This window comes from Myodes glareolus, chromosome 4 (assembly GCF_982192425.1).
Source record: "Myodes glareolus chromosome 4, mMyoGla1.1, whole genome shotgun sequence".
Classification (NCBI taxonomy): Eukaryota; Metazoa; Chordata; class Mammalia; order Rodentia; family Cricetidae; genus Myodes; species Myodes glareolus.
In genome coordinates, this window is record NC_142029.1 from 68,316,731 (window position 1) to 68,334,491 (window position 17,761).

At 36.4% G+C, this 17,761-nt stretch overlaps 1 protein-coding gene across 1 annotated transcript; it reads left to right on the forward strand.

Annotated features, from left to right (window-relative positions):
• Nucleotides 1–2,318: 2,318 nt before the first annotated feature.
• On the forward strand, nt 2,319–3,257 carry LOC125388818 (olfactory receptor 8G50). Its single transcript, XM_048417138.3, has one exon. It carries the CDS (start codon nt 2,319–2,321, stop codon nt 3,255–3,257), a length of 939 nt encoding a protein of 312 aa, XP_048273095.3.
• The last annotated feature ends 14,504 nt before the right edge of the window (nt 3,258–17,761 follow it).

Below are 17,761 nucleotides of genomic sequence, written 5' to 3' on the forward strand. Positions count from 1 at the left end.
TGTGTGTGTGTATCTATTAAATGCAGATTTTCCGCAGTACAATTCAATGTGTTTAGTATTATCAAGGAGCTATACAGGTATTACCATATTCCATCGCAGAACATTTTATCATCGTCATTGCCAAATAAGGCCTCATTATCACAAGTGGTCATGACTGTCTCTCCTTTCCCATAGCACTTGGCGGACAGCTCTTTCAATCCATATGCATGACCTATTCTTGACACTGATAATTGTGTCCTATAATATGTGACTACCCATGCCTGGTTCAGTTCAAGTAGCATGCTTCAGACTTACAATGAGACAACTCTCATGACTTCAGGCATATTTACTGAGTGCCCCATTTTATGGTCAAAGTACACCATACTTGTCCATTCATCTTAGAATGGACACTTGGATGGCTTCCAACCATGGACTATCATGAGCACTTTTCTAAATACTCATATACAAATTTTTATGTCAGAATATTTTTAGTTCATGGGGGTATTATTCAGCACTGAAAATATTAGGTACATGTTAATCCAGCAGGTTTTTTTTTATTTTTAAAGCAATGTCATTTTCTAAATACTGTGCATCATTTTAAAATTCCATGAGAAATGTGGAAGAATGATTATTGTTTTTGTCCCTTAACTACACCCACTGTCTTTTTATTGTAACTTTTCCAATTGGTGTGAAATATTTTTTCCATTATGGTTCTGATTTGAAGCTCCTTAACAACCAGTGATAACACAGAGATTTTCAGGTGGTTATTGACCATGTATGCATCGCATAGAGAAAAGACTCTTAATATCTTCTGGCCATTACAAATAGCATCATTTGTCATTTTAATAGTTATGGTGTGTGAGTTCTTTAGGTACACTACCTGTAACTTCTTCAAATATATTCCTTGAACTTTTTTTCGCATTCCTTAGGTCATCTTGTCAAGTTATATGTTATGTCTTTTAAAGCACCTTTTAATTTTTAATAATTCTCAGCTTATTAATTTTGTATGATTGTTTTTGCTTTGCCATCTTATATAAGAACTATTATCAATTTCAAACTTGCAAAATTTTTGCTTGTGGTTTATTATTATTGTTATTATTGCTATAACTTTGGCTCTTATGTTTATTCTAGTATTTTAAAATAATTTTATTGATTAAAAGGAGTTATGTATTATTTCAGTGCCACATGTAGAAAAAATTACTATCTCTGCTTAAATGTCATAGTTATACTGAACAATTTCTTTATAGATGTTTGTTTTGAGACCATTAATTTCATTTTATAGTATACCTGTGTTTAAGTCAATATGAATACTATCTTGATATTGCAACACTTAAACAATTTTCAAGTAGAAAAAAGTAAAATCTCACACTTTATTCCTGTCTTTCAAATTTGTTCTAATTTTTTCTGGGCTGCATATATTTTCTAGGCATTCTATTGTCTGTAAGTCAGTATCTACAATAACACAGTTCTGATTTCACAAGTATTGCACTGAATTTATATGACATCTTAGAATTGCTTTTCCATCTTTTTACAGTGTTGAATCTTTGAATTACTTTTTCTTAGCTGTTTAATTCCTCTCAGTCCTTTATTGTTCTCAGTAGAATGTCTTACATTTCTTTCACTTACTTATAAGAATTTTGTAGGTTTATGATATGTTCTATGAATCTTGAGTTTTCTTATTGATTTTGTCTTCCACAACATCACTGATTTCATACACTAGTTTAATACATATATGACAGAGTTAGAATTGTCTGTGTAGGACATTGTAGTTAATAAGAATATACAACTTCATATTTGCTTTCCACATAAAAGGGTCTTCTTTTTATTTCCTTGATTAATTGCCAGAAGTAAAGCTTCTAATTCAATGCTAAATGAAAATGAAAGGAGATTTTATTTTACTTGTAAATTAAGTTACCATGGGAGACTCCCAGCTGTATTGGTTAGGTTCTCTTGTGGATGTTATACATATCTAAATATGAAAGCTCCATATGGAGAGCAGATGAGCATGTTATGAATAAGGTATATAGAGTCCAGAGGAAACAAAATCAAAGTAAACATACCTATTCCTGAGAGACTTGGGACCAAGTACAAACATCCTGTTTTGTGATAGAATACAGATGGATGCAGGTGACTTAGGTCTACCTGTTATTTGTTTGCATATTCCATATTTTTGGAGTCACAAACTTTTTTGTCATCTAACATGCACAAAATGTTGTCAGAGAACTGAAAATTTCTGTCCAAAAAGAAGCAAATTTAATATTACATTTCAATGAATGGAAAGACAATAAATACATAATTTCTATTTTTTTTCACTTCTTAAAATGAACTCTCAGGAAGAAATGGCAGAAGGCAATCAATCTATAGTGACTGAGTTCATCCTTGCTGGGTTAACAGACAAACCAGAGCTGCAGCTGCCCCTGTTCCTCCTCTTTCTTGGAATCTACCTGTTTACAGTACTGGGGAACCTGGGAATGATCATCCTGATCCTGCTCAGCTCCCACCTGCACACCCCCATGTACTTCTTCCTCAGCAGTCTGTCCTTCATTGACCTCTGTTACTCCACTATCATCACTCCCAAAATGCTGGTGAATTTTGTGGCAAAGAAGAATGCCATCTCCTACCAGGAATGTATGACTCAGCTCTATTTCTTTATTGCTTTTGTTATATCTGAGTGTCACATGTTGGCTGCAATGGCATATGACCGCTATGTTGCCATTTGTAATCCCTTGCTCTACAATGTCACTATGTCTTATCAAGTCTGTTCCTGGATGGTTGGTGGGGTGTACGGCATGGGCTTCATTGGTGCAGCAGTTCATACTCTCTGCATGCTAAGAGTGGTTTTCTGTAACACTAATATAATAAACCATTACTTTTGTGATCTTTTCCCATTGATGGAGATTGCCTGCTCCAGTACTTTTGTCAATGAAGTAGTACTGCTGTGCCTCAGTGCTTTCAATATTTTTATTCCATCACTAACTATCCTGGGTTCTTACATGTTCATCATTGCTAGCATCCTCCGTATCAAATCCACTGAGGGCAGATTCAAAGCCTTCAGCACCTGCAGCTCCCACTTCTCTGCTGTTGCTGTCTTCTTTGGTTCCTCGGCATTCATGTACCTACAGCCCTTCTCGGTCAGCTTCAAAGACAAAGGCAAAGTGTCCTCTGTGTTTTATACAACTGTTGTGCCCATGCTGAATCCCATGATCTACAGCCTGAGGAACAGGGATGTCAAACTTGCTCTAAATAAGTTATTTCAAAAAAAGAAGTTCCATATATGAAGAAATACAAAACATCAAAATAAAAATATACCATATCTAGAAGTTTTGTTCATAAAGGAGTCTAGAGACAATAACATCTGTCTATCCGTGAGTGTACGGTTAGTATGTGATTGTTTGGGTAGGAAAAAGAAGGTGATTCAGGGAGAAATGGATTTATAACTCCTTACACATGTAAAAGACAATTCTTGAATGTTACATAGTTCACCTACAGAGAGTAACCTGTAAAACCTATAAATATATTTTTAATCCATCAAAGCATTTTATGGTTCATTTTGCTTTATATGTATAGAATGTGTTCTTTAGCTAATATTCTTAATTTTGTAAATAAATACATTTGATCATTTCTTTTTATATTCTCAATATCTTGACTATCTAAAATTTGTCAGTGAAGTATACTGCCCAACCACTGAAAGTTTGATTTCTATAATAAATAATTTAACAAAAACACAAAGCTTGATATTTTAGCCTTATTAGTTGTTTAGATCTATATTTGAAATTATAGGAAAATAAAGGTATGTAATTTTTCTTACTGAGAATCAAATAATATAAGTGTGACAGACTCACATTACATATTACATAGATGGATAAATTGACACATATTTATCCAGGTTCCTCAATACAAGTTTGAGGCTATGATAAGTAAATGGCCAACACAAAGCAAACTCTATGATACTTTTGGAAATTTTTTTGTCTCAGATTGCTTTGTTTAGGCATTTTTTTTACCTTACTGATATTTGTTTGTATATTCTCATTCTCTATTTTGTGATTTTATGGGGTTTTTATATGTGTGTCTCCAAAATTGTTTCTCCTGCTATGTCTTTTCTTTGTTTTTGTTCTGTTCTGGTTTGTTTCTTTGTTTTATTTGACTGATTGTTTCCTAGACATGGAGAGAAAAGGTGTGAGACTGAAAGCATAGGGAGGTAGGGCAGATCTGGGGAGTCGATGGAGAAGAGCAAAGCCTGATCTGCATATATGCTATGAAAAAAAAGTTTTTCAATCAAAAATATGTTTCCTGATAATTTAATGCTAATTTTTTATGGCAAAGAGGTAGTTATTTTTCAACCCACATTATAAAACCTCATATTTATGCACAGCATACTTTTTCAAAGACAAACTTTGGGTTATTAATTAATATGAGTAAGTTAGACCATTGCTTTCTGACTATATGACAAGTAGTGCTCAAACTCCAAAACTGTCGAAGAAAACAAACAAAACATTCTTCTAATAAATTTCTTTCTCTCTCTCTCTCTCTCTCTCTCTCTCTCTCTCTCTCACACACACACACACACACACACACATAAACACACACAAATATACTAGTGCTTTGAGAATTTTGTACAACATGTTTTTTTTTAATCATATCCCCCTTACTCTTGCCATATCCACTCCCTTTCTTATGAATCTATCTTGTGTCCTTTAATTTGTTTTTAGAATACAACAAAAGCGAATTGTGTTGCTTGACTATTCTGTTGGAGCATGGTCCACTTACCAGGGACTACACTCTTAGAGTTAATGACTCTCTCCCATAAGTCATCAATTTCCAATAGCCTCCCAGCTGGGGGTGAAACTTCGTCCCTATGTCCCCGGCTTGCATCTGTTTTATACATGTTGTTACAAACACAGCTTCCCTAATATATTCAGAAGATAAAGTTTCCCTGTAGTCAATCACTACCTCTGGCTCTTAAACTTTTACTTTCCCCTCTTCTGCAAGGATTTCTGTGCCTTGACAGAGGGGCAGAGTGTGCTTTCTATGTTCCACTGAGGGTTGAGCAGTCTCTTATTCTCACATCTTGTGAATCTCTGTTATAATCAGTCTGTACTACATATAGAAGCTTCTCTGCTGAGGATTGAAAGCTGATTTAATATAACAGTGTAATGATAAGTCAATTGGAGTTGATTTAATACAATGTCAGCACAGCAGAGTAATAGTAGTAGATTCTTTATTAGAGCCAAGAATCTGTCTGGTCATGGGTTGTTAGCCTGATAATTCAGTCACATATTGTATAGGAACCAAAATGTGATCCTATTTCCACCTTGTCTGATGGTTAAAGAGTTTGGAGGTTGCTTAAAACTGATGACACTAATCAGGGCTACACATCCTAACTCAGGGTGTGGTGACTTGGTCCTTTTGAAATTATGATGGCTCATACAGGTAGATCCATTCCACCCTGACAGATGGTCAGAATATTCAAGCATACTTTTGTTCCTTCTTTGTAATAGTAGATTATTGGGGAATTGCTGCTTTAAGGATCCTTGGTCTAAGGTAAGGTAGCTGCACTCCATAAACAACTTTATGCCCCAAAGTGTTAAAACAGTTAATTTTTGGTGTTGTCCTTAGTATTATGTTAAAGAAGTCTTTTGCTGCCTTCTTACCCCTTTTGTACTGGGTATAAAAGTGTTTGAAAAATTAAATGATTTCAGTATTCACTGGAAATCCCTCCCAGTTTTTTTGTTTCTTGTTTTTGTTTTTCAAGACAGGATTTCTTTGTTGCTTTGGAGCCTGTCCTGGAACTAGCACTTGTAGACCAGGCTGGCCTTGAACTCACGGAGATCTGCCTGTTTCTGCCTTCCTAGAGTTGGAATTAAACGCCTGTGCCATCCCTGCCTAACTCAATAAAACCATATATTTTGGACAAGAAAACTGTAATTTTAACACTTGAATTTTAAGCAATCAGGCCGACTACCTCCCTCTCTCCTTCTAGACTGTAGTAGTCTGAAGAGGAGCAGGGCTCTGTGCTATGACTTTCTCTATACTCAGCCATGAAAACATCATTATGTTTGTCATTTTTGAATGCTTTTTACTGTAGGTTCACACTTACATCCAAACAATATCTTCTTGAAGCGGCATCAACCTCAAAGCATTCATGATTTTTTTCTATAAATTTTTATAATAGTTCCCATGTGGCTATCATCTACCCAAGCTTCCAACTCTTAGATCAAATTCTAGAAGTTCCCTGGGTCCATACAACTGTAATGTATTTTCCTGTTTTCGGACACAAAGCATAACTGGTTAGTGCAGCCAGAATGACTACAGAGCTTAAGCAGATTTTGTCAAGATAGCGGAGAACTATGGAAACAGTTTGCTCCTAGATGAATTTGGTGAAATATCGCAAAAATTTAAAGTGCAGATGTAGCTTAGTGATTTTATTGTTGTTGTACAGCATTACTAAATACTTTTAAATAAGAAAATTTTGTTTTATTCTCCAAAAGAAATCTTACTTTAGGAATTGAAGGGTTTTTATACCACAATAAACCCCTCTGCCAACGCAATAATCCAAATCAGAGAAAATCAAAGGAAATTAGAAAAATCCCAGGTTAAGTGGATGCAGTTGCTTCTCTGGTGGCCTTCCAACCCCCCACCTCCCCCAACCAGGAAGGAAGACTGGTAAACCACAGAGAGGGGAAAGGAGAACCATGTGTTTGTTCTCTGAGGGGGGGCAGTTTAAATAGCCCGTGGGAGTGGTCGTGACCCTCTCTGGGGACAGGTCCCCCTTTGACAGGCTTTCTCAGAGGTGGATTCTAGTGGTGAGGGAGAATTATCTGTATTCTGTCAATCATATTTTAATAAAACGCTGATTGGCCAGGCAGGCAGTATAGGTGGGAAAGCCAGACAGGAAGTAGGGGTGGAAAAAAGAGACTGGGAGTCTTCTGGAAGCAGAAACTCCCTCAGCCACTCCTGTGCAGACCACTGAAGAGGCAGCATGTAACCTGCCCTGCTGAGAAAGGTACGGAGCCATGTGCTAACATAGATAAGGATAATGGGGTAACATAAGTTATAAGAGTTAACAAGAAGCCTGACCTAATGGGCCAATCAGTTTATAACCTTATGGAGTCGTGTGTGTAATTTCTCTTTGGGATTTGCCAGCTGTTGGGGTACCGGGCGGAACAGAAACCCCAACAAGCCGGCCCTCATGCTACATTCTAGGCTATGACAACTCTCAGGGAGAGGACTGTGATGGTAGTTCCACCTGAACATTTATTTCTAACTCCTGAGACACATGGATGCCAGGTACTGGGGTGAAGTCTGGACCCAAACAGAAATCAACATGGGCAAACAAGGAAGATACTATACAAACTGAACTAAACAAACTACAAAAGCAAAAGCACTAAATTATCCTACTTAAATATGGTAAGGATTATAGTAAAATCCATAGGAAAGAATTCAAAAATTTATGAAGGATGGGTGGAGAGAGACAGGAACATTAATCAGTGTAAAATCTTACTAAAGTTGGGAAGATGAATTATAAATGTATACTGTGCAATGCAGTGCCTGGGGTTAACAAATCGTCTTGTGCCCAACCAAAACTTGAGTGAGTAGGTCTAAGATTAAGCATTCCAAACATATAAACTATAAAAGCATACAAGGCACCATTTGAAAATGTTGCATATATTCATTACCTTGATTATTATAGTGTCAGGAGTGTTTGAATATGTACACAAATGGACTGTAAAAGTATACAAAGAATTAAATCCCAATGCCATTGTCCTTGGCTTCTCAGTCAGCCTTCATTGCCAGCCACGTACAGAGTGTCCATTGTGATCACATGCTCCATCGCTCCCAGTCCAGCTGACCTTGGTGAGCTCCCATTAGATCAGTCCCACCATCTCAGTGGGTGGACGCACCCCTTGTGATCCTGACTTCCTTGCTCACTTTCTCCCTCCTTCTACTCCTCATTTGGACCAAGCATGGACTAACTTTGTGGGAGCCTGGTTTGTTTGGATGCTCACCTTTAAAGACCTGTATGGATGGGGGAGGACCTTGGACTTTCCACGGGGCAGGAAACCCTGACTTCTCTTCAGACTAGAGAGGAAGGGGGAGGTGGGGAGGGGAAGACAGAAACCCCAATAAGCCAGCCCTCATATTACAGGGAGGGGAAGGGAAAAGGGAGGCGGGGAAGAGGTAGAAATTTTTAATAAATAAATAAAAAAGGTATACAAAGAACCATTTGAAAAGGTTGCATATATTCATTATCTTGATTATCATGCTGGCATGAGTGTTTGAATGTGTACAATGTGAACAAATTAAATGCTTTATTGTATGTCATTTATGCTTCAGTAACACTAAGATACAAGCAAAGCTGGTCACTCACTCATGGCTTAGATTTATCAGATAAAAGGAGGCTAAGACAATTGATATAGGGAAGAGTGTTTGTGATCCTCTGCCAAGGTGAAAGGTATTAAACATAAAGGCAGTGTTAGAGGATCGGGAAGAAGTAGAATTAATGAGAACATAGTAGACTTCAGGGCAATTAGTCAGCTGGATTGGACCGGACATTCATGACTGGTAATAAGTCTACAGTGACGCAGTTAAGGCATAATGGAGCTTGTGTGATAGGAACCTTTGCTTTCCGGCACATCACTGCTAGAGGTAGGGAACAGAGGAAGACTAGTCAGATAGCCAATGTAAACAGTCTCAGAGTCATTTGTTTTAGGACATGTCTTAATGTGTGTCATGCAGCAATGACAGAACAACATTATATAATGGTTAGTGCATAGGTCCCAGAAGTTTATTTGGCTCAAATCTGTTCCTTGAATATATTATTTGATATATTCCCATACTGTGTGTCTTTTTTTCCAGACTTTATATAATGTTAACTTACTAATTTTATATAATTTGGGCTTTTACATTAAGAAACATTAATAATTCTAAATCTGTAAAAATGTGGTTATGATGTCCATCCATATTGATAGAGCTTTACCTGCTGTATTTAGTTGCAATAGCCCATTTTGAATTGATCTGATTAAATGGTATGAGAAAGAGAATAACAGATTAATAAGAAGCATCTATGAAATTAATCCAGCCCCATATAATAAAAATTATTTTCATTTAATTTATCATAAACCCTTATATCCACAGCTTATAGTTATAAGCTTGTTTCTGGAATGTCAAACTCATTCCATTAATTGCCACATCTATACTCAGTACTACATGAAGCAAAATATTACAATATTATAGTGAGATTCAAGACAGGAGGAGGTTTATGGCTTCTTTCTCTTGTTTTAAGTTAGCTGTCATCTTTTTAGTCACATAATTTTAATGGATATATAATGATACCTGTGCAAGTAAATTAAATGAAAAAAACATGAAGTTGATAGGGATATCATTGAGTTTAAATCTGGAAAGTGTATCCACTGACACAAGGTTATTTTCATTGATTCATGAGTGTGGATGACTTTCTTTTTCTGTATGTCTTTAAATTTCTTTCTACACAGCTTTGCAAATCTCGGTGAGATGTTTTATATTTCTTTCATTTAATGTACATATGAGTAAATTATAATATTAATTAAATTACTAATGAGGTTAATGGTTGTTTTTTTTACATCCACTTTTCTGCTTTTTGCTGATCATTTAAATATCTATTTCAAATTTCTTCATATATTAACTAGGATTTCTATAAAGACCATTATGTTATTAGCCAGATGAGATAGTTTCATTTATTCCTTTATTAGTAGAGGTGCATTATAGTCAGTGTTTTGTTTAACTTATTCTGTACCTAGAATCTATGCTACAATATTAAATAAATATTTTAAGATTCTTTTCATTTATTAACTTATAGCAAAAGTTTTTCAGAGGTATTTTTTGACAGTTTCCCAGGATAATGCTGATAGTTTAATATAAAACGGTATTTATGACTGTACAGATGGCTCAGTTGTTAAGAGCACTGAGTGTTCTTCAAGAGGGCCCAGATTCAATTCCCAGCATCTACATTGCAGCTCACAACTGTCTGTAATTCCAGTTCTATAATCAGATAGCCATGGCAAAACACCATTGCACATAAAATAAGAATAAATAAATAAATATATAAATAAATAAATAAATAGATAGATACACTATATTTACAAGAGATGCATGAGAAATTGTTAGACAACTCCAGAGAATATGTTATATCTGTTTTGGGGGTATTCATGGAATGCAGGTAGATACGAATATTCTAGATATTTCTTTGTATGTTTCATGCTAAAGTTTTTTTGTTTGTTCATTTTTTCATTTTTTTTAAATTTTTATTGCTTTATAAATAATAACATTCAAAATTTCCGCTTCTTCCCCTCCTCCCATTTCCCTCCAACTCCCCTACTTACCCTTCCCTCTCCCCTTCTCCTAAGAGAGGGCAGAGTACCCTGCCCTGTGGGAAGTCCAAAGCCTTCCCCCATTCCATCCAGGCCTAGGAAGGTGTGCATCCAAACAGGCTAGGGTCACAAAAACCCAGTACATGCAGTAAAATCAAATCTCAGTGCTATTATCATTGACTTCTCAGTCAGCCCCCATTGACAGCCTCATTCAAAGAGTTCAGTGTGAACACATGCTTGTTCCATCCCAGTCCAGCTGGCTTTGGTGAGCTCCCCTTAGATCAGTCACACCGTCTCAGTGGGTGGATAAACCCCTCATAGTCCTGACTTCCTTGCTCATCTTCACCCTTCTTCTGCACCTCATCTGATCCTTGGGAGCTTGGTCCAGTGCTCCAATATGGGTCTCTGTCTCTATCTCCATCCATTGCCAGATGAAGGTTCAATGGTGATGTTCAAAATATTCATCAGTGTGGCTATGGAATAAGGCCAGTTCAGGACCCTCTCCTCTGCTTCCCAATAACCTAGCTGGGAACATCCCCTTGGACACCTGAGAACCCTACCAGAGCCAAGTCTCTTGCCAACCCTAGAATGACTCCCTTAATTAAGATGTTTTCTTCCCTGCTCCCATATCTGCCCTTACTCAGTCTCAACCAAGATCTCCCCAATCCTCCCCTTCTTCCTTCTCTATCCCCCTCATCCTTTCCCTCCACCCACCACCCTGCCCATGCTCCTAACTTTTGCCCAGTGATCTTGTCTGCCTCCAATTTCCAGGAGGGACAATTAATGTTTTTCTTTTGGTTCACATTATTATTTAGCTTCTCTAAGATCATGAACTATAGGCTTAATGTCCTTTGTTTATGGCTAGAGTCTACTAATGAGTGAGTATATACCATATTCATCTTTTTGGGTCTGGGTTATCTAATTCAGCATAGTGTTTTCTATTTCCATTCATTTGCATGAAAAATTCAAGATGTCATTGTTTTTTACCGCTGAGTAGAACTCTAATGTGTATATGTGCCACAGTTTCTTTATCCATTCTTCCATTGAGGGACATCTAGGTTGTTTCCAAGTTCTGACTATTACAAATAGTGCTTCTATGAACATAGTTGAACAAACGCTTGTGTGGTATGATAGGGCATCACTTGGGTATATTCTCAAAGGTGTAACTGCTAGATCCTAAGGTAAGTTGACTCCCAATTTCTTGAGAAACTGCCACACTGATTTCCAAAGTGGTTGCACAAGTTTGCATTCCCACCAACAATGGATGAGTGTTCCCCTCACTCCACATGCACTCCAGCATAGGCTATCATTGGTGTTTTTGAGTTTAGCCATTCTGGCAGGTGTAAGATGGTATCTCAGTTTTTTTGATTTGCATTTCACTGATTGCTAAAGAAGTTGAACATAACCTTAAGTATCTTTTGGCATTTGAACTTCTTCTGTGAGAATTCTCTGTACAGTTCAATATCCCATCTTTTAATTGGATTAATTAGAGTTTTAATGTCTAGTTTCTTGAGCTCTTTATATATTTTGGAGCTCAGACCTTTGTCTGATGCAGGGTTGTTGAAGATCTTCTCCCATTCAGTAGGTTGCCTTTTTGTCTTAATGACAGTGTCCTTAGCATTACAGAAGCTTCTCAGTTTCAGGAGGTCCTATTTATTCATTGTTGCTCTTATTGTCTGTGCTACTGAGGTTCTATGTAGGAAGTAGTCTCCCGTGCCCATGTGTTGCAGACTACTTCTCACTTTCTCTTCTATCAGGTTCAATGTGGTCTGATTTATAGTGAGATCTTTAATCCATTTGGACTTGAGTTTTGTGCATGATGATAGATATGGATCTATTTTCATTCTTCTACAGGTTGACATCCAGTTATGCCAGCACCATTTGTTGAAGATGCTTTCTTTCTTCCATTGTATAATTTTAGCTCCTTTGTCAAAAATCAGGTGTTCATAGGTTTGTGGATTAATATCCATGTCTTTGATTCGATCCCATTGGTCAACATCTCTGTTTTTATGCCAATACCAGGTTGTTTTCATTACTGTACCTCTGTAATAGGGTTTGAAGTCAGGGATGGTAATGCCTCTGGGAGTTTTTTTTATTGTATAGGATTATTTTGGCTATCGTGAGATTTTGTTTTTCCATATAAAGTTGATTATTGTTCTCTTAAGGTCTGTGAGTAATTAGGTTGGGATTTTGATGGGGATTGCATTGAATCTACAGATTACTTTTGATAGAATTGCCATTTTTACTATGTTGATCTTCCCAATCCAAGAGAATGGGAGATCCTTCCTCTTTCTAGTATCCTCTTCAATTTCTTTTTTCAAAGACTTAAAATTCCTGTCAAATAGATCTTTCACTTCCTTGGTTAGAGTTACCTTTAAAACCCCAAACAGACAATATTAACATTATTGTTTATTATTGTATTTTGTATCCTATCCTTTATTTAGTTTTTCCTAATTTATTCTCATAACCATTTTGGTTCTTGAGAATTCCATTATAGTTATCCATTTGAAGTTAGTTTCAATTAGAAGTTGGGCTCCTCTCTACTATCTAGTTTTCAGTTATCGTACAGTATTTACAGAAGTTTCTACCTGAAGTCTTATGAAAACAGCACTTTCAACTATTTTCTAGAGTAACATGATTATTATGCAGCTTATACTATCTTTAATCCTACAATTGATACTCATTTCCAACTTAACTTACATCAACATATTCATTTATAAGCACTTTCACTGTGGTTACATTTTGAAATATCACAAAATAATAAAAAAATACATGAGTAACAACATTTTAAAATGTTTTCCTAAGATTTTACTTCATTTTAACTATATTTCTAAGTCTGTGTATATGTGTACCAATGTATGGGTGCCCAAAAAGGCCAGAAGAGGGCATGAGATTTTCTGGAGTGAGAGTGAGAGTCAGCTGTGAGTTGCCTGACATGGGTGCTATGAAGTGAACTCAGATCCTCTGCAAGAGCAGTATGCTGTCTTAGCTGCTGAGTCATTCACCCAGTCCCTGGTTAGCAACATTTAATAACAATTACAAATCATTGTGTATTTCTCCAAACCTTAGTAAAACTGAAAAATATGAGACTCACATTCTTCAATATTTCAGAAACTATTTTCAAATTGGAAACTGTTGTAAAAGACTTTAACAACCATATCTCTAGGTCTTGGGTCCTAGTCCTTACCTTAATCCTTGTTGCAACTTCAGCAAAAAAAAAGAAGAAATTGTGCTCATGGGAATCAATGGGAGTGTTTTTAAAATGATGCTAAGAAAAACTTTAATTGTCTTGTCTCACAGCAACTGATCCCTAGTGGAAAGAAACCTTGAGAGAATGTGTAGAATATATTTTAATGAAAACTCACTCTGAGATGCTATGTGACAATAACACCATTCTGGTAAGTGCCTTGGGAAGCTGTGGGGAAATTGGAACAGTGGATTTGTATGAGCATGTGAAATACTCAGAATTAGATATTTACCTATTGATGCATTAAAAAATAGAAAAGCCAGTGGTTTTACTTTGAATTATCAACATCAACAAAATGAAGAACAAATTCACAAAAGAGAACTGGGCCTCCAGTTCACATTTCACAGTGAGATGGGTTTCCAAGTAAATAAAGGTGAATATGTGCATTGCATTTCTTCTCACTCCAGTTTAGCTCAGAATTTTAGAGGCCCACCATGAAATCTAGGCCACAGATGTTGTCAGAATATCTTCACGCTGGCTGTTGGTAATGACTCATATTTCTCAATAACACATCAAACGACAGGAAGGCCTTGGCCATTTTGATTTTTCTCCCTACACTTATTCCATTTGTTTGAGCTTTGATGATAGCCAAAACTGTATGTAAAGTAACATATATATAATTTGTTACAGATTATACAAATCCTAAGCACAAGTTACATTTATATGAGCAATTTTAGTGGATAATTTCAATTTACAAAGCACACATACAAATTAATAAGGTTAATAACGTGATTCCTGCAATGATATGTAGGGCACATAGAGAAGACTTGTGCAATTAGCAATAATTCTTATAATTTTACATGAATAAAGTATGGTTCTTTGTATAGTATACTACTGATAGTTTATAGTAAGGCATTAAACTTAAAACCTAGGGTAGATTTCCTCTTAATAAGCATTTTAAACCCATTTAAAGAAAACAAGCACTCAGACAGTAGTGATTCATGCCTTTAATCCCAGTGCTCAAGAGGTAGGAGCAGGCAGATTTCTGTCAGTTTAAGACCAGCCTGATCTATAAAGCAAGTTCCATGACAGCCTGTCTTGAAAAAGCAAAAGAAAGGAAGGAAGGAAGGAATGAAGGGAGGGAGGGAGGAAGGAAAGAGGAAAGAAAGAAAGAAAGAAAGAAAGAAAGAAAGAAAGAAAGAAAGAAAGAAAGAAAGAAAGAAAGAAAGGGTCTAAAATCTTTTGGTAGAGGACATGTTTATGATTACCTAGATTGTGGTGATAGTGTTGTAACACTGGAATATGCATGAAATGATCAAATTATGTATATTAGATAGTCATTGTTTGCTCCTCAATAGCACTATTAAGATACATACAAAAAAACCTCAACTCATTAAACCATTTAGGTACTTTGCTATTCATCCCTAATGAATAGCAATGAATTTTAGAGATGGATAGGTCATCTCTAAAATTCATCATTTGAAGTTAGTCTAATCAACTGACTCAGCAGAGTTGAAAGTTGGTTCTCTGTCAAGTTCCAAGGCATGCAATTGGACAGATGGCATTAGCCGAGCAGAATACAAAGCTGCAGAGAAGTCTAAGAGATCTGTGTTAGAAACAGACTCCTTTAATTTAATTAGCTGTTGTGAGTCAGGATCCCTGACTGCTAACAAAGTCACAAAAGCTTTGCAAGATATAAAGCAGATCTTGTGATGAAGACTAGTCTTTCCCAACACAGCTTGTGAGAGACAGGTGTGGCAGAAAAAGCACTCATCTGGCTGGTGAAACCCTCAGAATTGTAGAATGATAAGTTTTAGTATGTTGCCTGCTGACAGTACCACATTCTAAAATAGGTAATCGATAATGATCAGAAATTCATTTATCTCTGATCCCTGGATGCTTGGAAGTCCAATGTCAGAGGGGTCCTCATGCTATGGTAGACAAGGGGGAAAAAAGTGATCCATACACTATAGCACTAGAGTCCAAACTCATTCTTATGTTAGGCACCTATACATATGACAACTAACTTGCTTTCATCTTATTAAGCAGAAATTTTGTTAAGTATCTTCTAATGTTCCACTTCTTCACACTATTACACTGGAGATTAAATTTCTAACACAGTCTTGGGGGACATGTTCAATCCCTACCTATGTATGTGTATATAAGTTCTTTAATAGACATAAACCCACCTGATTACTAAATTTAGTAAAAGTTTGTGAATGAAGACAAGATGTCAGTTAGAACATTAAGCTTTTATGAATCAATAACATTAACTTCTAGATATTCTTCAAGCTAACAAAGGAGATGGTAATTGTTGACAAGAGATGGCCAACAACACAGAGTGTTGAAGATCCCACTTAACAGTTTCTTGTTTTTTGTTTTGTTTTTGTTCTTATTGCCCATCTCATAAAATACCATAGAAGAAATATTTAAAATTATGTGTCTTGTATCTTGAACTCATTGTCAGTTAATAGTTGCACAGGTCTAGATATGGGAGTACAGTGTAGACACAATTGCTATATAAGCCTGAAGACCTGAGTAAGGATCCTCAGAATCCACAAAAAAAACCAGAAATAGTAATATCTCTAATCACAGTAACTCACTGGCAAACAGAAGACAGAGAAAGAAGAAACTAGGGAGGCTAGTGGGACCAGTCAGCCTTGCATGATCCAACCAAAGAGACATTGTCTTGAGAATGTGGAAAGGCAAGGAACCACTCCTGAAGGTTGTTCTCTGTGGTCTACATACACATCATGGCACACCCATGCCTATACACACACACACACACACACACACACACACAGAGAGAGAGAGAGAGAGAGAGAGAGAGAGAGAGAGAGAGAGAAGCAAGGGTCTGAGTTTTATTCTTTAAATATTAGAGAGAACAAAACACTCAGTGATTGTACTTGCATGTGAGTCATCAGAGCAAAGGACTTTTAGTTACTAATGGGAGAAAGAAATGTTACAGTCCAGAGAAAACTCTAATGGACATATTTGATATTAGCCAAGTCATTGATAGAAATACCTTCCAGGAGGATAACAAAGAAGTAGGTTGTGGTGGGCAGCATAAGTCAGTGTCAAATTGCTGCCTAACTCTTATAATACATACATTATGATGCATTATATATATTCATATATATATATAACATATTTCTACTGTATAATTTAATGTGTATAGAATATTCATGGCAGAAACTCTTTCTGTCCATTTGAATTGGTCTAATCTTGACACTGATAATTGTGGTTATCCTTGCCTGGTTAATTTCTTTAACATGCCTCAGACTCCATCTGCCACTCTGCCCTTTGTCCCAGCATTCTGTTCTCTCTACTCCACCTATCTAATTTCTGCCCTATCAAAAGGCCAAAGCAGTTTCTTTATTCAACCAATGAAAGCAACACATAGACAGAAAAACCTCCTACACCAACTCACAATGAAACACCTGTCATGACTTCAGGCATCTTTACTGAGTGTTAAATGAGAGAGGGGGCCTGCTTTTGGTCCCGGCCGCCCTGCTAACTTACATTCGAAATAATCGCACAGAAACTGTATTCATTTAAACACTACCTGGCCCATTTTCTCTAGTCTTTTATTGGCTAATTTTCACATCTTGATCTAACACATTTCTAATAATCTGTTTGTCACCTCAAAGTCGTGGCTTACCAGGGAAGATTCTAACCAGTGTTCGTCTCAGGCAGGAGAACCATGACATCTGCCACACTGCCCTTCTTCCTAGCATTTAGTTTGGTCTACTCCACCTAAGTTCTGCCCTATCAAAAGGCCAAGGCAGTTTCGTTATTCAACCAATGTAGAAGGAACTCCTATACCAACTGAATACCCCATTTTATGGTCAAAGTACATCATAATCTTTGAATGAACACTTGGATGGCTTCCAATCATGGAACTTTCTGATATACTCATATACAAATTTTTATGTCAGAATATTTTTAGTTCTTGAGCTTATGTATCCAGCATTGAAATTGTTAGGTACATGTTAATACAACATTTTTTATTTTTAAAGCAATGTTGTTTTCTAAAAATTAGACATAATTTTAGAATTGTAGGAGAAATGTTTGAGAATGATAACTTCTTTTCTCCCTTAATTATACTTACTGTCTTTTTATTGTAACTTTTCCACTTTATGTGAAAATCTTTTTCCACTATGTTTTTAATGTGAAGCTTCTTAACAACAGTAATAACACAGAGATTTTCAAGTGGTGATTGACCATGTGTGCATCACATGGAGGAATG